Source organism: Anser brachyrhynchus (genome assembly GCF_964034855.1).
Source record: "Anser brachyrhynchus genome assembly, chromosome: 9".
Lineage (NCBI taxonomy): Eukaryota > Metazoa > Chordata > Aves > Anseriformes > Anatidae > Anser > Anser brachyrhynchus.
In genome coordinates, this window is record NC_137703.1 from 4,843,551 (window position 1) to 4,866,396 (window position 22,846).

The 22,846-nt window shown below is 44.0% G+C and overlaps 1 protein-coding gene across 9 annotated transcripts in view; it reads right to left on the minus strand.

Moving 5' to 3' along the window:
* MECOM (MDS1 and EVI1 complex locus) overlaps positions 1-22,846 on the minus strand; it is a 319,792-nt gene that overhangs the window by 205,087 nt on the left and 91,859 nt on the right. Inside the window, exon 1 of one of the 9 annotated variants that reach the window (XM_080605391.1) lies at positions 20,631-20,780. The exons of the other annotated variants lie outside the window; for them this stretch is intronic. Within the exon in view, the coding sequence (XP_080461517.1) occupies positions 20,631-20,712 (82 nt within the window). The 5' untranslated portion in view covers positions 20,713-20,780. Of the gene's footprint in view, positions 1-20,630; positions 20,781-22,846 lie in introns of those variants that run through there. 9 annotated transcript variants of the gene reach the window in all.

The window sequence follows — 22,846 nt, forward strand, 5'->3', positions numbered from 1 at the left end:
ATCTATTATGTAGATGCAGAAATACTAATAATAATTATCCTCGCATATCTAGAAAGACGGAATTAATAGTTCCAGGCAGCACGGACTTGTTTGTGTTTGGATCTCTCTCACCATAGCTTCTTTAACTAGCTCCTGGGTAGAATTCATTAATTTTTATTAACAGGGAAAACATTTGTCCCCGTGACAATATTTGCATTGCCTGAATGATTTTCACCTCTGCCACAAGGTGTACTATCGGCTCATACATCACGCGATTACTTGGAGAGCAGAAAGACCCTCAGTCATTAGTGAGTGAATTAAAGATGATCTAAAGAGCTATTAATCACAGTGACAAAAGCCTTAATGTTGCTGTGACCCTAGCAGAGCCTGGGGACTAAAAGGGAAGCCAAGGGAGAGAAAATGGAAACATATGTTTTCTCCAAAATAACCTACCTTAGGAGAACTGTCAAAGACAGAGTCACATCAAACTGAGAAATTCTGCCACACCAATGCCCTGAGATTTTACTGGGGGGGGGTTCTGCAGTCAGTCCACTTCTTTATTTTAGTTTATTTTTTTCTTTATGATCAGAGTAAACAATTAAACAGTCAAAGGCACTTGGTATATTCAGACCTTCCTTTTCTTTGCCAGGAGTTATTCAAAAGCTACATTTTCAAAGCAAACTTATACTTGTTACACGTGCTAGTATAAACAGAGATCACTGTGTGCACAACGCAGTCCAGGTTAAAGTTGGTTAAAGTTATTCTCCCCATCCCACGTGGAGAATAGGGGTCCCTTTATCAGTCTCATTGCCTCCTATTTTTGTGTTTTCAAGTCAGGACTGCGCTGTTAAATAAATTCAAGAAAAAAATGAAGCTTTCTATTTGCCCATGCTAACTGAGCTTCAGCGAGATGTATCAGTTATTTAGACACAAAACTTAAATCAAAACACCCAAATATATCAGCATGATAGATTCTTCTAATCTTTCCAATAATCACTTGAAGCATTCTCAATTACAAGCTATTCTTATTGATGCCGGCTTAGTGAGACTTGTCTATCAGACCATTCCCTATTAAGGTGTAGAAAGATACATATACAGAAACTGTACATTCAGATATAGCTTCGGATCTTGTTAGAAATGCTGCCCTGTATTGTATTTTTAATTGTTTTCTTTGAATACTGGGGTCTGTAGATGCTATGCGCATACAGACCAGCACATTAGGAAAAAGTGTATTTATATTGCCGAGCTGAATAACTGTTAGATATTTGGAGCTCGATTATGGGAAGCACTCATAAAGCCATGTTTGTGATTCACAGGCTGCCACTTTGAAACCAAGCAAAGGGTAGTCCCAGGTATGTTGCAGTTAGATTTAGACACAGAGCAGCAGCTGAGCTTGTATCGCATCCCTCCCCCAGGGAAGGGGGCTGAGGACATCCCCCGCCTTGGTGTCCCAGAGGAGGTTGCTCAGATCCTGCTCCAGCTGACGCGGAGAACATCATGGGGCCCTTTGTTCCCCTGTCCCTGAAGGGAAGGGACAATACAGCTTCCTGGTAAGCGACGCTGTTCAGGGAAGCAGCTGTCAGCCAAGCCCCTCACAACACCAACCCAAGGAGGCCTCACACCAATGGCACCAAGATGTGGCTATGGAAGGAGCTGGCTTGTCCCTGGCTCCTGGGCTGCACCTCACAAATACGAAGTCGGATAAACCAGGTGAGAACGTGCTGCCTGGAGCTCCTGCCGGGCAGCCATGGCTGCTCCCTCTGTGCCTCCTCATCGCCCCCAACTCTTCCTGCTCCTCCTGAGCTGGGAGGCGCGCTCATCCCATCCCCTGCTCAGCTCATTTAACTCACTGAGCCAGCACTTTTTATTTGTTTTCTTTCCAGCTCCATCCGTGTGTGCTACAAAGAGATGGCTTGGAGCAGCTCAGCTCCTGGTCCCCTCTGCTGTGCTCACCTGTGCCCCGCAGACAACCTGCGGTGATCTCCTCCCTGCTGAGAGTTCTGGTGCCGCTTCCAGACGTGTTCCCTGCTGGTCTGATCCACAGCTCCAGGGAGGCTTCCTAGTCACTTTGTCAAATTCGAACCGATGCAAAGAGGCATAGGGGAACAGCTGGAACGAGCACGGCAGCCAGAAAACACAACCAAGGTTTTGATTTTAATCCCTTTCATCCCCATCTTGATACTGATGACTGCTTAGTATATCACCCCAAAACTTAGTAAAAACCCAGTGGAAGCACTACGAATGAGAATGCAAAAAATATATTATAAATATTATAGAGCTAGGTGTCCAACTGCTGCTGAAAACCAGTGCCAACCAAAAAGCTTGTTTATACAGACCCTTTAGAAATTCCTATCCTCACCACCTCCAGAGTTGTCGCATGGCCATACACCAACCAGCCCTGGCCATGGCTGAAGGAAAACTGTCCTTTTCTGCCAGGACATCTTGATGAAAATCAAAGCTATCAATTATATTTCTAATCAACTCTGATTCGTACCATTGCTATAACTATCCTATAACTATCAAGCTCCTTCAGTTATAAGGATGAACATCAGGAACCTGCCGCCACCCACTGCCTTCCTCTCTCCCCATCCTCATAGTCTCCAAATGCATTTATTGGGATCCAGATTCAGTTTCCCAAAATTCACCTAAGAGTTTGAGATCATTCTGCCCCATCTGAGGCTCCAACCCTGTGCAGATCTCTGGGATATTAACGGGGCTCCACAAAGATGAACTTGTTTCTAGACAGGATTGAAACTCTCAGCATTTAGTGATGTGACATCTGATCAGTCTGCAGTAAGACTTTCATCTCAATGAGAAAGGTCAGTACGTATTCATCTGATGTCAGACCTACACATAAACAAGCTGCCCTAAATGACAGATCAGAAGCACGAAGTCGTCTCTTTTTTCCAACAGCATCAGCCCAGCTGCAGTTCTCAGTGGCGCTTATTCTCAGCTGGTCTGCTTTCACTCCCTATTTAAAAAGCTAAATTGGGAGTGCTTTAATCTTCTGGCTTCGTTTCCTTAATGAGAAGTGAAAGGTATAAGTGGCAGCAGGTAAGGAGATATTGAAAGCCATGGCAGACTGGCATTTAAATTTTCAGAAGAGCTAGATCAGAGCATTTTCTAACACTCCTTTCTTCTACGACAGTACAAAATTATAAAAACAATATAATCCGTGGCTGTGGATGCAGGGAAGATGCGGGACATCAGCAGAAGGGCAAACTTTGAGGGGAGCTAAGAGGCCTCATCCTGGAGCACGCTGAGAAGTCCTACCCTCAGTGGAGCTGGCATTTCTAAAATGCAGTGCCACCTGAATTTAAACAAAGGGCGAGGTCTTAGAAAACAGTACAGCAGCAGACAACAATTCACCTAAAAGCTTCATTTGAGTCTTTGCTGCTATTGGAAAACATCATGATTTGGCTGGTACGTTTTTGCTTTCCAGAGTAAAAAAAAAAATCAAATTTTTCCACTGTCAGTGCATCATTTCATCCTCTAAAAAAAAAAAGTTAAGAAAATCATGAGAAAAGCGACTTGCAAGTAACATCCATCCCATGAAGAGGCAGGTGGGACGGCAGCACAAGCTTTGTTCCCCAAACCTAAGCCTAGCAAAGGAGCACACTGGTTGCTCATTCCTTCACCCATTCCTTTTCCTGCTAATCTGTGTTTGCTCAGGGAGAGAGAAATTCCTAGCCATTTCAGTCACAACTTCGAAGTCTCACAGAAATGCGGGGCCTGGATTTCAACATCTGTGCCCACTTGAGGCTATCACTTGTGTCAACACTGGCAGACGCGGTCACTGCACAGGACTCCCCTTCCTCGTGCACGATCTCAGCCCCGCTGCTCTGCTGGCTCAGCACCCCTGGGTGCCCCAGTTCTGCAGCACTGTCTGAAACCTTGATATATCTCAGTTAAACGATTTTGCCGGAGATATGCAAGTAGGAGTTTCAGTGCTTTTGTGTCTTCCCTTTCTCTAAGTTACAGCTGAAATGATCCGGAGAAGAGCCAGCAGGTAAGACACCAAGTCTCAGCAGCAGAAAGGAACAAATTGGGCAATTTCTGAGCAGGAAGGTTGAGCGCTGAACACGCACCACGCTGTGTCGTACCACTGGCACTGCACTCCGTCGGGGAGCAGGCTGGGAAGGTTGTGTCGGGAAGGATTGTATCACACCACCCTTCACCGTGATCCCCACTGTACCTGGATGTTTCATGGCTAATTAAGAGGTAACAGTGCCTAATTTCCCCCCGCGCTTCAGGTGTTTGGAGGAGCACTTTATTGTGTTTCCTCCCGTTTCCCTCGGGTTTTGTCCCTACACATCCTCTCCATGTGTTACTGACTTAGCTCATTAAATACAAATTGACGTCTCTACTATACAGGGCAGGCTACCCTCAAAATCCCTTAAATACCACGGTGCCTCGCAACTAACGTGGAACAGACCGGGATACAACGTGCGAGGGAAAGAGTCTGGGAAACAATACGGACAGAGGCTCGTTCTCATAATACGTGGAAAAAAAGGGGATCCAGTGCAAATGAAGCATAGGATGGTAAATAGGAACTGTGTTCGCTTGCAGTCATGCACTATAGCCATTAAGCCTTAAGGTCTTAAAGGTACCGAGCAATGCATATGATAAATTTCTCCAAAACATCCCAGCCATAACATAGTTCTTGCTGATTGCTCATTTACCCATAATGCATGCTGTCATAGCAAAGCCTGACAAATGACAGAGAAAGCTCAGGTTATTTTTTACGCTGACTGCCAAGCCCCTCACCTCAGATTATTCATTTATTAGGGCAATCACTGAGGTCTGGGTACTTAATATTGTTTTCACCAAATATGAAAATGATCTACTTGCCTATTCTTTAGTTCCTCCTAGGGCAAGCCATTTATCATCAGTCCTGGATAAATGACTGCTTCATTATAGCCATAATTTATGAGATGTTAGAACTAAGGAGCCACACCTAAAGACTTAAAGCTTTAATATGGATTAAAATAAGATAATCAATCAAGCATATACAAATTCTCTTTGGAATTATTTCTCGGTTTGAAATGGCTTCACGTTTTTAGAACAGAGGTAGCCTTAACGTTTCTTGTTACCAAACTCTAGGCAAGCTTCTCTGAAAGCCCATATGGCAAAATGGGTTTGACCTTAGTGGTCAGCATTAGGCACCACCCGACGGTCATTACGTGAGTCAGGGAAATTGCCTGTTGGGCTAAGGGACGCTTCTGTGTGTTTTTAATGGCATAGGTGTAAGGCAGACACAGAACGGCCTCAGGCCTCCAGCACAGAACAGGTGGGAAAAGGCAAATCGGTGCCAAACGCCTGCATCCCCCGTAGATGTTGCCCTGCTTTTCTTCTCCTGCCTAGGAAGCGTGCTCATCTGGCGTTACAAGGGAAGGAGAGTTCAATGGGGTGATTTCACAATCTTTCCATGAGTTTAGTGTTTCTCTGCCTGAAAAAGCGTTTCACAGCTCAGAGTTTGGACGAGGGAAGCTTCTTCCTCTGTCTGGGGAACGAAATATTCCCTCCTCCTAAAACAGCATTACAGCTTGAAAGAAAATGTTTCTGGTTTGTCTCTTGATTGTATATTTTCTAACCCCGAGCCAATACAAATATTATTTCTCAAGCATGTGCCTCGCTTGAAACACTAACTGAAACCTACTTAACCACTTACGCCTGCATCTTTTGAAGCCCAAGTTGGAAATACAACAGTTCACCAGGTTTTTGAACACAACACCACACCCACAGCTCCAGGTTGCAAATAACAGCCCTGGCAGCTGATGTGGACAACCTGAGCATCTCCTTGAATCCAAACCCGGATAAATGCATCCAAGAGGGACTGAGGGCACGACGGACCCAAGGACCCTGTGCTTAGAGGCACGGTTACACATAAAAACCAAACAGCAACAGCCTCATGCTCTCAGGATAAGTGCCTGTGACACATGTTTAATTGAAGAATATTGCTGGACTTAGGATGAGAGAGCCTCTTGCAGCTTCTTGCACCACTTCCAGTTTCAGCCAATGAGCAAATTCAGTAATGCTAACAGTGGTTCCGACTTAATCCCAGCACCGGGCTCTGTTAGCTAAAGGACATTTTTCACTGCCGTCTAAGCCCCCTTGCATACAATCCAGCATCAGCATTTCAGCAGGAATAAAACAATCCAAGCTGTGGAAGTCTCCCTGCATGGGAGATATTTAGGTATATCTGTGCAAGGAAATACTTGATATTCCAATAGAAATGCAATTTTTGAAGTATATATGTATTTATTCATGTGTGTTTATGAACACAGACATGTAGGAATATTTGTTGGCAAAGGTACTTTGTACAAAGTTTCTGGGTGTATCTGTGCGTCCAGTTTTGTCTTTTAGCTGTTTATTTGCAGTCCCAAAAATGCTCAGGAACTATATTTGCATCCAGGACCCAAAAAGGCCATTTCTCTGCCTGGGGACTCTTTGACTGGGGACAGTCCCTCTGACCCAGGGGGCAGACATCACTTTCCCCCCCAGGACTCCAGCCCCTCTCCAAGTCAAAACCCATCATCATCATCATCACTTCTCACAACAAACTCTCTCTCGGTAAGAAGTTGTGTTCCACGTTCTCCGCCAAAATAAATGCAAGATCAAGTTAGAAACCCTCCAAAATAAGGGTTGGTAACACAAATATTGACACAGCAAAGAGGAGAGAGCGCAGAAGTATGGCTGGACAGACAGTCTGAAGATGAAATATTTCACAAAAATGTCATCTTTATTTAGTGGGTGATGAAATTAGTGACTATTTTAAAAGATTCATAGTATTTGTAGTGCAGAGACTTATGCCCCCAAATTGTATAATGGGAATGTGAAGGAAAAACAATTTTTGCAAGTTGTTTGGGATTAAGTCTGCAAACTTTATGTGCAGGACTCCTACAGGGCTCCTGCTGTTTTCCGACCAAGTTTTGCAGGGGCAGGATTTCTAGGGTGATTAAGCAATCCTCTCCCTCTCAGTTTCTACAAAGTGGTTTTCTACAGCTCTGCAAGCTAATTCTTCTTGTGTGCACACATCGTCGCCATAACACCCGGCACAACCAACCACCACAGCATCCAAGTCGTATTTGGAGCGTAGAATAAAATAAGCACGCTAAGAAAAACATACGGAAATAATTAAAAGGGAAAAAAATTGTTTGCAGCACTATCAAGAGGTGTGTACAGTCTAGAGGATCTTTCGGACTAAATCCTACAGCCCTCACTCCCATGGCCCTCCTGGTTGGTTCAACGGGAATTTAGGAGGCAAAGTGACTGCAGAAACATTTTGTTGCCTCACATGGATTGAGGACTTACACTGTGTTGGCAGTCCCACCTCTCTTCCCTTCTCATGAAAAATAAAGATGCCCTTCTTCTGAACACTGGGTCTGCTTCTCCACAGCTCCTTTCCTCAGTCAAGTATATCAAGCAAACAGGATGCAAAGCAGCCTTGGTGGCATTCTTCCAGTAGGAGTGACATTCACTCTCCACTGCTCGGCGACGAGGGAGGTATAGGGTTAAGGAGAATTAGAGCCAAACCATAAAGGGATCAGTGTTGTCGAAGACATTTTTGTGATTACTGCTCCTCAGCCCCCCTTTCTTTGATTGCTGGTGGCTCGAGATGGCTGCTGTGGCATCTCCAGGTGCTCAGCATCTGCCAGCAGTCATGTTTGGGCTGTGGGGGCATGATGCTACATCATCTGTATCCCTTTTAATCAGCTCCCAGGCCTCAGAGAGCTCTGCATCTACGCACCTGCCCTAATTTGACAATGCCAACAGTAAAGCTGGGCCTGAATCAAGTCATTATACCTTCCCTAAGAAGTTCACATGTGGGCGTACTCCAATTTTAATTCACGCTGCCAAAAATATCCCAGTTTATTCATACCTTTTTTTAATGAACTGTTATTCTATTAAGTTGGAAAAGTTGACATGAACTGAACAAGAAACAACAACTTACACGCAAACTGCTAAGTTACCAATTAGCTCCTTAAAACAATTGAAAGTCACAGAGAGCCCTCAATGCACAGAGGCGGTTAATTAATTAACATTAGATGTGATTAATAATGAGTCTTGTTTAATAGTAAATATCTGCCTGCAATGCCTGCATGTCAGAACAAAAAGCCTTCAGAGAGCAGGCAACTATATTTATCCTGATTGTGTTTGGGATTTTAACATGTTTTGTGCAGGCTGACAAATGGCCTATTAATTATCTAATGTTGTCTGACAACAACAGCTTGATAAAGATGTATGTTTTTGAATTGCTGGATGAAAACTGCTGGAGAAGAGCCCCACAGGGGCCTCGCTGTCCTAAAACTGGGCTCCAAGCCATGACAACAAGCAAGACAAAGCCCTATCTCCTGCCACAGCCTTCGGAGATAAAATATGTCTTGGCATTAGGGACATTTTCAGAAAACTGCTTCTGCAATATCTGATTAGGAAAAGGAGGAGTACGTCTTTACTAAATTGGGGTTAAGGCATAATCAATATCATATATGGAGTGTCTGGCCTATTCTGCATAAACACAGGCACTTCATATTATTAAGGAGTCTATAATGCAGAGGAAGCATATGGCAGGACATTGCAGCTCTCTCTATTCTTTTTATTTAGAACTTTATCTTCCAACCTGTTTGACAGCTGCTCCTAAGTGGTTTCACAGTGCCAAATTATTTTTATGATTGTTTGATGTTTTATTCTCCCATTTCAGTTAATGAGATAGGATCCCACAATGGTCATAATTCAGAGCTGTCAGAACTAAAAAGCATGCTTGTGGCAAGATAGCCTGATGGTAAATAAGGCTAAAAGCTGGGGATAATAAAAACTCTCTTATCCCAGTCTCCTCTGCAATCAAAACTTGTTTTGGATCCTTCTTTCCTTTGTGCTCACTTGCACTGTGACTTTCCCTTTTGGACAGGTAAGCTATCAATCTTCGGGTAACGTCACCCTTTTAATTCTGTTCAACCTTTCCTTGTAATGAAATGTGTAGGATACATATGAAATGCCGAAATGTCTCAAGATATTGAGTGCTATATTATAATTAAAGGGCTTGCTTACTGTTTATTGTGCCAAGGGAATAATTTGTCATATATGCTTAGAAGAAACTGTTCAAGAAATGACCTTTAAGAGTCCCAGGAAATTCCTTGTATCTGACATCCCTGGGGATTTCACTGAAAACTTTCAGAGGGTTCCCATTTCAAATCCTAACTTTTGGGAAGAGAACTGCTGTCTGTCTTTTCTGCTTACATGCTTTATACTGGGGGGATACATCAGAGTCAGATACCAACTGATGGGCTTGGAGATGTACAAGGCTGAGAAATGGGTCGTCTTTGTTCTCCATCTCCCAAAGAGTTGCTGTGCGACCTGGTCGTATCATTGCTGACTGCCTCGGATTCTCCAGCTGGAAGAAATCTGTAAAATACAGTATCACCCATCCTAGCCAAACACTGCCAATTTGTTCCCAGACGCACAAGGCACAAGCTCCTCAGGCCTTTCCTCTGCAAGCCTGGGGGTTAGCTGCAGGGGTGAACGAAGTCAACAGCTTGAACTCGTAGGAAGCCCCCTAACATCCACAGAAACAAATGCTAACCCCAGTGCCGCTGACAACCAGGCACTTCTCATGGTCTCCCTTCATAATGAGCAGCTTATATCAACTATAGGTATGCATTTCTTATTTCCTACTGCACACTTTTAAAAAAAGCACATGGAAATGACTGTGGGACAACCAGAACACAGGGCCCAGCAATAACCTGTTATACCCCAGCACAAAGAGAAAATCAGAACTTAACTTTCTTCTGTGGAAAGGTTGACCCAAGGACGGCCACTGAGAAGCTGCACAAGCCCTGGGTGCACCCACGCCTGCAGCCAGGTGCAGCAGGCCACGCAAGGAGATGAGATGTGCAACCGCAGGTCTGAGCACGGGATGACCCCACACGATCTCCGGCAGAGGCCAACACCAGCTCCTTCAGAGGAAGATGCAGCCGTCTTGGGGGGAAGCTGCGCTTATGAAATAATTCATTCCACAAGGGTTAGTACTCAGGCAAAGCCCTGATATATAAGTTCCTGTCTGAACTAATCTACAAGTCTACATTTTAAGTATTTTAATTCAATTCTGCAAGCCTTTTTATGAGCTACCCTTTACCACGTCCAAGTCCTGGACAGTGGAATTCATGATTTTGGCAGCATAATTTTCCAAGTGTAGACATAGAAAGAGAAATAGCCATGATACAAAACTTCAGGGCTCTACAAAAATATTCAAAAAAAAAACAAACCATGCTGCGAGCATATGCAACGGCAAAAGGTAGCCTCAAGGTCCTCGTCCTCTGTTTGCTTACCAAAATCTTACTGAGTTTCAAGACGGAGTAGAGGCAGAAGTGCTCTCCTGTGAGAACAGCGATTGTGGGTAACGTGCACGTAAGCACGAGAGGTTTGCAGATAATGTGGTGCTGAGTTTATGCTGACAGACTTCAGTCCCCCTGTAGAAGCCCCTTCCATGTGGGTTTCCCACGTGCAGAGGGCCGCTGCCTTCTGCCAGGGGCACGTCCCTCAGCACAGTGAGCTCTCTAAATGAAGCAACAGGGCAAGCTGAACCTTGGGTATTCCACTGAAAAGATCTAGGCACGGATTTCCCTTTCAGTTAATTTGGGATCAGAGCACGGCAAGGCAGCTTTGCTAAAATTGCTCATCTTCCCCTCCTGTTTTGAAGGCTTAACATGGAAGAAAGCGCACAAAGCTGAGGAGGCTGCATACACCGAGATCCGAAGGTGGGAATGCTGGTTCAGCATTGCCCTGGTAGGTTACGCACAGCGGGTGCGAGAAGCGTTTCCCTTTACACCACTTGCCCAGACTACAGCTAATAAATGTTGTTGTAACTGTCAGATCAGATCCTGGGGATCCGCCAAGAAGTAGTGGGAGTAAGTTTGGAGGAGGAGCGTGGAGGAGTAGATTAAAGCCAGTTGTGCTCCTGCGCTCCACAGCACTTCTGGGCTGCATCCGTGCCAAAGCACCGCTCCTTGCGGAGACACCTGAACCACGGCGATTGCACAGGGCAGGAGGAAGGAGGCGGGGCAGGAGCACAGCACCATCCCTCCGCCACTGCAGGGCTGCTGGTGCCCAAGAGAAAGGCTGGAGATGAGCAGAACAGGCAGCCCTGGGCAGCACGGGGCTGGCACAGCACCAGTGCATCCCTCACTGCATCTGAGGGCAGCACCAGCACATCGTTTCCACCTTCCTGAGGTCACAGCTAGTCATTCTGGACAGTCATCACCATTTGGGTCTTGACATTTATCAAAGAGTCCCCTGGCTTGATCCAGAGCAGCCCAAGTCAACAGTACTCTTCCCATAGACCTTAGATGTGGGTCCACGCGCGTTTCCCCGACCGCTTTCCTCTCCATTCTGGTCCAAAATATATTGATATTGATATGGGATGTGGGGTAAAGCTAGGGTAGAAAAAGGAAATCTCAACGCGGACAGTAAGGAAATCTGATACGGCTCCACAAAGTTCAGGTACTCCTTTTTTCAGTTGCAAGGAAAGAAAATTGATGACGCCACAAGTTTAATGCTAATTGATTTATTACCTGCCTAAGCAAATCCTGGGCAATGCAATGGCAGGCTTAGACTTAAAGCAAATGATTTACAAGATAATGTTTGACTCTGGGAAAGGGTAATCAGATCCAGATACAATGGATGATAGGATAATTGAGAAGAAATAAAAGAGGATAAATTGCCATGTGCTAATGAGTTTACAGGCCCTAATGGGGAGGACATCAGTTTTAACACTCGGGTTATGAGCTAGGAGCAAGGTTGTTTTTTTTTTCCCCCCTCTTCAACAGCTAAAGATGTAGTGCTGAAACAAACCAAGATTAATGGTGTCCCACTCACTTACTTAGCCATTCTTTACACCTCAGACAGCTTCCTGCATTAAACGTGTGGCTGTTTTTTAACCAGGTTTATCCAAAGCAGTTCACCTCGGTTGGAAGCCATATTACCTATTTCTAGGTTAAGGCACATCTGTTGTTTGGGGATGAATGGCTCAAAACTGTATTTTCTCCCCCTCCTCACAGCCCCGGCTGCCTGATGAGTTTGCAATGTCTTTGCAGGTCTCTTTAGGACCGTAGGAATATTCTGAAGCCTTTATATAGTCTCACTACACTCAGGTTTTGAAGCAGTTGCCAGAGCAATACTGTCTCACATCATGATTCATTTTTATATCTTTCTCTCCCTCCATCCCACATCACCACCTAGAACCAGGGACACTTTATTGGTATTTCTGATTACTGCTGTAGCAGTCTAAATTTTTCAGCAGGACGGGGGGCTCTCCAGCCCTGATGCAGAAACGCACCGCGTGAATGGTGCTAGCCACAAAGTAATAAAAAGACAGTGGCGTGCGCTGTTATTGGTAAGGAATACAGAAATGAAGCACTTCCTTAGAGACCAAGCCCATATTCCAGTGCAAGGCTTCCAACAAATGAAGTTTAATATGATGAATTGTGGTACAGTTCCAGAATGAATACAACTCTCAAAAATGCAGCTCCACTGAAGCTTTTAAGTTATAACACACACGACATGCCCAGCTCTCGCTTTTAAAGAGAAAGGTCTCTAGTTAGCATGCACAAAAATAGCTGCGACCCTTCCGATTCAAGACATGGGAAACCTTTTGCTGAAAAACGTACGCTTCAGACACAGATTAGTTATGAATCCTGTGCAGTCCCGGTGCAGGCTGCAGCCTGGGGGTGCTCCCTCTCCACGGAGGGGGGTGACAACAGGGACACGCCAGCAGCGGGCAGTGGCAGCAGGGAAGGATTTGGCCACGTTGGGAAAACGCACGCTCTGAAGCGTGCTCCAAAGAGCAGCTGCAAGTTCTGCTTGTTGAGTCGACTTGCGAGAGTTTTCCCTGTCCTGACCCAGATTTTGACGTTTGCTTTAAAGTTAGAAACGTGGATCGTAAAAACGCAAATTGGTGAACGCAACAGTTCGATGGCAGGACTACCCAGGGAGAGGGGGTAGGTAAAAAAAATAAATACATTAAAAAAAACATACTTTTTTCAGTAAGTGACTACAACTGAAAGCCTGAACCAGAAAAGCTTTGAAATTTAGGTTCTTCTGGCACTGGATAGAAGTGCAATGGTGCCTGTCCTTCTGCAAGGAGGGATGTAGCAGCAAACTGGTTCAGACACTTCTGCTGGAAGCCAGAAATGGGCTTGTGTTGGAGATCATCCTTCCCTGCCCCGGTTTTATCAAGCATCCCCTGGAGCTAAACTATTGCCACACCGAATACAGACTGATTTGATGTCAAAGCAAACAAGACTTTCCTAGTTTCTTCCACCAAGAAACCTCTGGTCTAGTTGCCAAACAAAAAAGAAAAAGGAGGAAAAAAGAGAAAATATTTATTAAAAGTATTAAATGTCTGAACATATTACAAGCCTTAACAGATTAACGTGCTCATTCAGGGAAACCAGCCTGGAGTGGTAAAATTGAAATGGTTGCAATTAGCACAAGAATTGTTCTACTTGACGCGACTTGCCTTTTCTGTTTGAGAGGCACACATAATGCGAGCTCGCCGTTCTGGTACCAGGCACTCACTGTACAAGCAAACAGGATATGATAGGTGTGACTCGAGTCATTGTCTCTATTCACTCTTCGGGATAAAATACGGGCTTAATACGCTGGGAAAAAAATGTTGACTGAATATGGAAGGGATTGCTTGTTTGCTTATGGCCAACCGATGGCACCTTTGATTTTATCTGCTGACTGCACAGCTCCAAGGCAGACCCACGGCAGGTCCAGCCCCCACCTTCACGGCCATGGGAGTTTTTCCCATTGACATCAGTGGAAGTTGCACTGAATCCCAGAGAATTGTCTGTTCAAACCCACATCCAACATTCATCCACCAGCACCATTCATTTTAGGCACAACATAAATGACAGTATTTACTTCTGATCTGCCACCTTCGAGCCTCTGGTTGCCCGTCGCACCGATGCTCTGCTTCCCGCTTTGGTCCCTGCACCTCAAAACCACCCTCGATGCTTGTCCTTGCATCGTGCCACACACAGGTGAGCAACAGATGGTGGTTTTAGCAAGGCATAGGCAGAGCTGCGTGCCAAAAATGCGCACGCAATTTCTTTCTATTGGAGATGCAGAATTTGTGCCTCTCATCACCTGACTGCTCTTTCAGGAAGAGGCAGACAGGGAGACTTACAGGGAATTGCCGTGATTTGCACGTAACTGCGTGAGTCTCTCAGAGAGGCAGGTCGGTGACAGCAGCTGGGAGGCCAGGAATAAAGCAGGACTCCCTCTGTACCTAAGTAAATCACCTGCAGCCCTGGCCAAGCATCCCAGCTGCTGTGGGGATGGCTGCACAGAGGTGGGGGCCCCAGGCCACCGGTACATCCCGTGGCTGAAAACACAGTGCATCCTTTCTAAGTGCCACCTTATGGATGCGCTTGGCCTCATATTTTTCATCTGTATTACATTGTATCTAGAGGTATTTTTTCCCCTTATATACATTTTTTGTTGTCTAGAGACATTGTGCTGTTGTCATTTAATGTTATTCCCCACTGCAACAACTCCTCAGCCTGCAGCAGCTACTTTGGACAGAAGGACACACATGGTAGAAGGAAATTGGTAACGTATCACTTTCCTGTAACAAAAATTTTGCTGAGGCAAAACCTTGTATTTATTCACCACCTTTCTTTCAAGTCCTTCAATACCTGCCTGCTTCCTGGCACGTGCAACAAATCCTTACACCCATCACGCAGGGAGTGGGAAGGGGCCTGCCTGCCTCTTCAGATTTAGGATTAGCTACCTAGAGTCATATGCAATACATAAACTTTAAATGCAGCCTTGTCTGTTCTGGACTTCCTAAGCACCTAGAAACAGATGTTAAACACCATCCTAGAAGTTTGGGGGGATGGAGAAAGGAGAACAATTTTCATTACAGGTGTTAGTTCATATCAGCTATTTCAGCTCAGATAGAAACAGCCAAGACTCAGCAGCCAAGAATCAGAGAGGAAAATGGAGACGTCACCTCTGCCTGAGCTGCAGGTGCGCAGCCACCGCCGCCAGGCTGCAGCTCCACCGCTTCTGCCAACAGGTAAAGCTCAGAAAGGGGAAACGCACACAGAAAATAAAAAAAATAAAAATAATAAAAAAGTAGTGTACGGCATGGATAAGCCATACACAGATATTGGTAATTTCAAATAGGTACTTCTCAGAGGAGCTGTACTGCACACCTCTGACCTTTAACGGGAGTGCTCAAACACTGCATGTAATGATGACTACCAATGAAAGTCCTACGCTGTGCTTGGCTGCACTTTCTATATGAGTGCCAGCAGTAAGATAAATGATAAACTGGTTCACTGGAGTACTAGTGGTTTGGGGGCTATTGATTTTTGGTCCATTCTCTTTAAAAGTGAGATCTAAAAAGTTGACAGAGGGTCATTAATTTCATCATATACTTGTCGTCTCATCCATAACCAATCCAGGGGCTGAGTGCGCTTGTCACTCTCTGTTTGCACTTTATTTGTTTAGGTTTTCTTTGTGATTCTACATTTTCCCCCTTTTATTTTAGCTTTTTGTTGGTTTTGCTGCTTTTTTTTCCTTCTTTCTTTTTTTCCCCCCTCCACATGAGCTCCTCGCTTTGGACTTCCACTGCAAAAGACTCTAGACAAATATATATTTATATATATATATATATTCATTATCAAGTCTGTGCTAGGAAAGGAAGTCACCTCTGTTTAGTGCTACTCATTTAAAGAGAAAAAGACTCCGATAAAATTCATCAATCTTAATTGTGCAATCTGAAGGATTTTGATTGAATAAACACTTGTCTGAGGACTTCAGGGTCTTGTTTGAAAGAAACATTAAGGAAAGTTGTGGATTTTTTCCCTGTGAAGCTCCATAGGCCCATGACAGTGTTCTCACATGACACAGAAAAGACTGAATTCAAATAAGCGTATGACCACAATTAGCAGAGTTCCCTTTTTTGTAGTCCTGATTAAGCCCTCAGCAACTCTGCAATGCTTTAACAAAGAAAATCTTCTACCAAGTCTTACTAAAAGCCTCGTTTGCTGGCATATCTTTGCTTTCAGTAGAGTACAAATATACAGAAGTTTTCCCATAATTAGTAGCAAAATAACAACCATAGTTTGGTATCAAATACTCCTCTGGTCCTAACTACATCTAGTGGACAATATCCATGGGAGGAAGTTATTCACATACCAGAACTGCATACAGTAGGCAGTTGTTACCAACTTAAGTTGGTAACATATTTCTTGGTAATAGTGTCATCTGTCTCCCAGCACCAAGTCCATCCGCACTGTCCTTCACTGGGAACCCAACAGAAGGGTTTGCAGAAAGTAAAAGAAAGCGTGATTAAGTACTACGTACGATGGCAGAAAAATCCAGTATTAATAATATCACAACCTGCCAGTAAATCTCTTTTTTATAGGTGAAGAAATACATTTCTACTTTAAAGTGTGTTTTTATATACCCTTGAGTGCCCAACTAGCTAAACTACCAAGGGAGCTCTACATGATTTAGAAGTTAATCCTTCAAATGGCTAACAATTGAATGCCTCAGCTGTTTGTAGTTTCCTACCACTGGCTAATTTCATTTTTGTTTCATGTGTTCGGTGGCAAGCTTTCATTGTTCAGAGCTCTGACACCAAGGTTGTAAGTGTAGTTAATTTAGTTAAAATGAGGCTGGGAACATTCACGCCATGTTCAGCTTGTTACGACCGGACCTGGTAGAAGTTGAGGAAAATACACCTGGAGAACTAACAATAAGAAGCAGAAGGAAAGAAAAGGAGAAAAGGAAAAAAAGGATAGAAACAAGTGAGAGAGCAAACAGACAAAGGAGGTGATCCTAATTTGCCAAACTCACGAGCATCAGGCAGCCTTCTACAGAAATAAGAAATAAAGAATAGAAAAATAAAATTAACCATTTAAGCTCACTGCTTTGAGGGCCAAAATACACAAGTGTGTTGAAATAATGAATTGCCAACTATTTTACCAATTGACAGAGCTTTCTGAAAATAACACCGCACTCACCTCTACCAGTTCCTTCTCTTTTGCCACAACCAAAAGCCCATTAATGCCATCTCTTTTCCGAACCCCATTTTGTTCCTATGGCACTTGCCGAGGTCAAAAGGATCTGAAGAGCTCAAAAATATTATTTACAGCAATTGCTGTGTATTCTCTTACCTCCCGTGCTGGAAAACAGACTGACGTAAGATGTCCCTCAGTGGATTATTTTAAACAAGGACTCAACATCACCAAATGGGACTTAAAGTGGCATGAAAACACTCCCCAAAAATCAAGACTTTTTGCTGACTTGGAACAAAAAGCTGCACCTGTTCGTGGTGCCCACTGCCCCCATCCCTAAATACAACACAGGCTGTGCGTGCCCACACCAGCAGCACTTGCGCCCGGGCTGGAGATGGAGCCACACACTGAAGCCTCCAGAGCTCTGGCACTGCCTCAACGCAGCTCCAACTCAAGCAAACAGCTTCTTAAATTCCTAATTATAATCTTGATTAATAGATATTATAGCACAGCTCCTGTTTGCCAGTAATTATATTTGACACAGAGATACAAATCAGCAGTTTAACATGCTGGAATAGGATTCATAGAATTTCATAGGATTATGGACATACACATTTTTATTAAAGCTCTATTGGTTTCTCTTTAGCATTCATCAAATCTCTCCCTTTACACAGAGATAAATATATCTTTTTTTTCAGAAAGTCATTAATTTTGGAGTTTGAGAAAAATGAAATAGACGAAGTGGGTAATTTTTCACACTTAGAACAATTTCCCTATGATATTATGACTTTTTCCTCACACTGCTTGGGGAGATTAATATGGCTGTTATTTTCTCCACTAATTGGCTTTACAGATAGCCATGGGAGATAGCACCTAATAAAGCCAAACAAGAGAGAAAAATGTTAACAACACTAAGCTGTCCCATAACAAGGGGGCCTATTCATTAAGAAGCAATATTCTATTAGGGAAGATTTTTTTTTTTTTAAACGGACTTTTTGGTTAAATAAGTGGAGTAGGCACTAAAAACCTTAAGTGGATTACATGGTTGTCCCGTTCCCTAAAGCACTCCAGCTCTTCATGCAAATGGCCCCCGCACGCTGCCCACGTGAACGCGAGCCGCCAGCACGAGAGAAATCAGTTTCCTTTCCGAACCAAGGAACCCTGCACACCAGCCCCCACGGAAGGTTTTATACGTAGGCTTAGGACTGTGTTCATAACTTCAACTGACCCTCCCACCCCCTTTTCATATTACAGCATGGTAAGCAGAGGCTGCATTAGTGCTCCAGTTTGAAAGCACAGAGCACAGGGAGTGATTCCTGTTACACGCCCCAGAGCTGAAGGATTTATTGGTGAGTTTGCAGAGACACCCAATAGTCGACGCGAGAAAATACAGGAACCATCTCTGACACCTTCCCACATCAGCACCACGCACATTTGGGTCCCTGCCTGGAGCAGGGCCCTAGCAGGAGCCCTGATAATAGGGACGCACCAAGTGACCACACCAGCCACCAGGGAACAGCCTTGCCAGCAAGTGAGGACCCTGCTCCTCTGTCCCTGGTGGGATGTAGAAGTGTCCTCCATGCAGTGCCTGGAGCTCAGCTCCCTCCGGGCTCTGCACCAGGCGCACGGAGCAACACCTGAACTTTCCTAGCCATTTATAGTGACCGTTTATGGTGCTGCTACAAAGTAATTTGCCTCTAACATTAAAAGTTTTGGCTGTTTTACAGTACAGTCACCATTAGAAATAAAGGTCTGACATAACAGCCACTTGAACCCACGCAGGTATCTAGCTGGCACAAAGGTGTCTACCCGAACTGCAGCTGGGACACAGCACCTGAGCTCTCTGCTATCAGATCAGACAGGAGCTTCCATCAGCCAAAGTAAATAAGTAAATGCAGTGCCTCGCTGTTATCACAGCCCTGCCCTTGAAGTCAGTGCTTTATTTAAAGCTACAGAGCATTGAGAAAACAGATTATGCTGAACTCTTACTAAGCAAAGTCGGCAACCTGTTTCTGTTGTTACAGACAACACTTAAGAGTACACCCCTCCTGTAGCTTGATGAGGCTGCCCTGGCACCACACCAAACCTAAAACCCTTTTCCAACCTAAAACCATTGTGCTCCACAGCCAACGTGTTAAAACACCACTTTGAAAATAAAGCCACTCTGGCTTACTACCTATGAGTGACTACTTCCAGTATCCCATACAGCAACACTTCTGTATTTAGCTGAAAATCCCACACAAAGTCCTACAGTAGATATAAATACTCAGCGTAGCGTTTGAGAGGGACATTAAAGGAAAGCTTCGCTCTGGGTGAGTTTCAGCTTCATGGAAGACAAGATCTGAATCTGAGCAGCTGTATTTCCATTTGGCCTCCCTGTTCTCCACTCTGAAGAGTACGCACATAAAAATAACATCTTTGCAGGTACAGTTTTTGGGAGAAGCTACCCTTTCTCCAGTAAAGCAGCAAATATTTTAAGTATTCCCCTAGGTAATTTTGAATTTAGAAATGTTATTGACATTTCAGAGGTCAGACAGAGCAATTTAATGTTCCCAGTACAGTAACCTCTGAGGAAATTCAACAATATTGTGGCACAAGGGGTTAAATTCCATACAAATTGAGTGGTTCCTGTCCTTCACCCCATTACCGTTTTGTCTTCCTAATCAGGTTTTGCACCATTTAGACAGATAATCAGATACTACTGAAGAGAACGGAGTGGAAATAACCAGCAAGTGCGCATTAAGCAATGGACCTTTAGACTAACATCAGAGTCTTTTTCATTTGATAGGAGTAAGCGACGCTTATGGAGGATAGGAAAAGTCCAAGCACACCAAACAAGTGAAGGAAGTCCATGACTAAGCACACAATTTTTTGACCTTATGAATTGTTCTGTGGGTGCTTCGGTGCAATAAAATATTAAAGGTCACATCAAGAAAAAGCTGTTCACAGTTAGATAGGCACAATTCCCAACCATCCCACTTAGCATATTAAGTGTGTCACTTCAATAACAGTAAGGATCATCGATTTTTACCAAAGGTAAAAATACTCTGCAGGGACAGCAGAGTATTGCCCATAGGGCTTTCTACGAGCTCTTTCCACCCCTGCAGAATCCTGCCCACGTAGAGGCCCCTCTTCAAAGTTCATCAGCCACAAGCTTAAGACATAAAAATTCAAATACAAACCTTCCTCTGGAGTTAGAGCTGCTCTAAGCACAGGCTTGTATTTGAGTTCACTTTAAGATTTACATTCAAATGCAACTGAGCCCTGAACAGCAGGTACCAGTCCTGTGGAAAGTGACGCCATTTTCGTCACTACTTTCCATGAGGTCAAAATTTCTACACAGGTATTTTTCTAAGGACATTATTTCCAGAGCAGCACCATGTGGTCAGTAAACAACACACAGCTCAGGCCATAAGAAACCACTTGTCATTTTAACATTATTTTATAAAAGGGAAAAGGTTTTCTTTTCTTCAGAGTCATAAAGCACAGAGGGAAAACCTGAAAGACTGTTACCACATTGGAGTCGACAAGTTACACAAACCAGGCTTAGAAGAAGCTTAAAAGTTTCGCACAAGAAGATAAGCATTTAGACGGAATAAAACCAGCAGAACAACTTACCAAGTCCAAGAGAGGGAGGCTCTAACATCCACCCAGCACCACAGACACTGAGCACCAGCTCCCCAGCATCCACAGCCGGCATTACACCGCCCTGACCCAGCTGACTCCAATATGCCAGCTGTGTGAGGGGAGCACCTGCAGGCCCCAACAGCAACGAGTAGGCCAAATCCTCAAACCCACAGCCCTGGCTGCACCAAAATTCAATGCCTGAGTATTTAAACCGATATATATACACATATATAGTATATTAACAATGCCATTACTTCAAAAAAAGAAAGAAAAATTAACAGAGCTGAGTGAAAGGCCTAAAGAAATACGCACAGACAGCCCAAACCATGCTTGCTTTATTGCCTTACCACAAGCCCATTTCTGAAATTTAACCAACCTGTGTTGTTCTGCAGGTGGCTGTAAGCAGCCATGAGGTTAATTGGCATTGCCCTGTCCCACCACAGGGTGGTGGCAGGTACCTGGTGGCCTCCCCAGGAGGTGCCCCCTCCATTACAGTATTGGCCAACCATCAAGGAATTGAAGCTTCCTCTTATTCAGATTAGAGTGGTGCTGGCCCCGCTGCAGGTCACTCCTTCAGCTGTCAGAGCTGTTAATTCTAACGTTTCGGATGTCACTGGAAGTGACACTTCTGGCTGCTTCAAAGGAGCATATAATCAACTTAATTTTTTAAGCTTACGGTGGGAAGCCATTCCCATAAAGTTGAGAAAGCGATTTTTTTATTTATTTATTTATTTTTTTTAGTACAGGGCGCTTATCTCCTTGAAACAGCACCTGTTGTATTCAGTGGGACCCGTCATTTGTCTCCTGGAAACAATAGGGAAGGTTTTGATCTCTCGCAGCATTAACACCTTCCCTCTGCCATGAGCTGCAGCGAGGTTTTTCCTGCTGACACCAGCGGAACAGAGGAGTGCAGCAGCCCCGACATTTCTTCTTGGGAGTTCAGCCATAACACAGACCCGCGGTCGCTGCTTTCTCAACCGGGCAGGGAGCAATGATTTCCTAATTAGAAAAAATCCTGTGCTTTTTCTTTTAAATGTGTATCTAGGAAGTCAAAATGTACAAATTAATATCACAGATATCAAAATACTGGACACAGATGCATTGTTATTACACTTAAGGCTGTACCAATGTTTCTCTTTTAGTGGTTTATAACTTGGCTTAACATTTTATTCCTGGCTGAAAACTGGCACAAAATTTGAAAATTTGAGAAAAACCAGTAGGCAACTATAAAACTGTAAAAAGTAGGGAAATATTAAACATCCTTTCTACTGTAAAGATAATATTTTTATTTGGAAGATGAAAGGAATTTTAAAAAGATGTGGTATTCTAGCCAATGCTCTTTTGTGGGAAAAAAATGTTCTTCTTTGCCCTGTCTTCCCACAAGATTGCTGAAAAACTCAACACATTTTTAGCAGAAGGTTTTAAAGACAAAGGAGGAGATCAGGCCCAGCTTTCAAAATGGTGTGCCTAATTTTCACTTACTTGTATCAAAGCAGCACTTGCTTAGAGCAGGATCATCAGCATAAATGTACGTTTTATGTTATTCATGCAATTACGTGTTGATGAAGAAGAAGATGAGAGTATAATTTGGGGACAATTGGGTGGCTTTGAGGAGTGGAGCGGCAGGACTGGGACGAGGCATGCTTGGGGACGAAACCAAGAGAATCTGCCTGAAAGCTGGAGCCCGGAGCTGGGAATGCCACAGGGTCAGGTCTTCTCCTTTGGTTCATCACCCTGGCAAGCACCAGAGAAGGAAGCTATTTGATCTAAACAAGGCCAATGCCAAAACCAACCAGTGAGGACCAGCTGTGGCTTACCACAGGCTGGACCATCAGAAGGCTTCTAACCATAGAGCAATCACATTTTGGATGGGTTGGTGAAGTTTGATAATATCGTTTCTAGTCGAACAATATTTATTTGACTGTCATGATTTTTCTCTATTTACACAGAAATATAATTAAGGACAACCCAACTACAGGGACATGGAGGGAGCCAGCCCCCAACTCCTACTGGATTTCAACAGGAATCTGGTTCATGCTGTTAAAAACCCCATCCTGACAAAATAATTTTCCAACATTTGTGGACACCTTGCAGGGCATCCCAAACTGCTTTTCGGTTATAGAACAGTATTTGAGTCAGAATAATTGAGCATATAAATAAATAAAATAATATAATAAAACATAGGAAGAGAAATGGGTTTTTGGTGA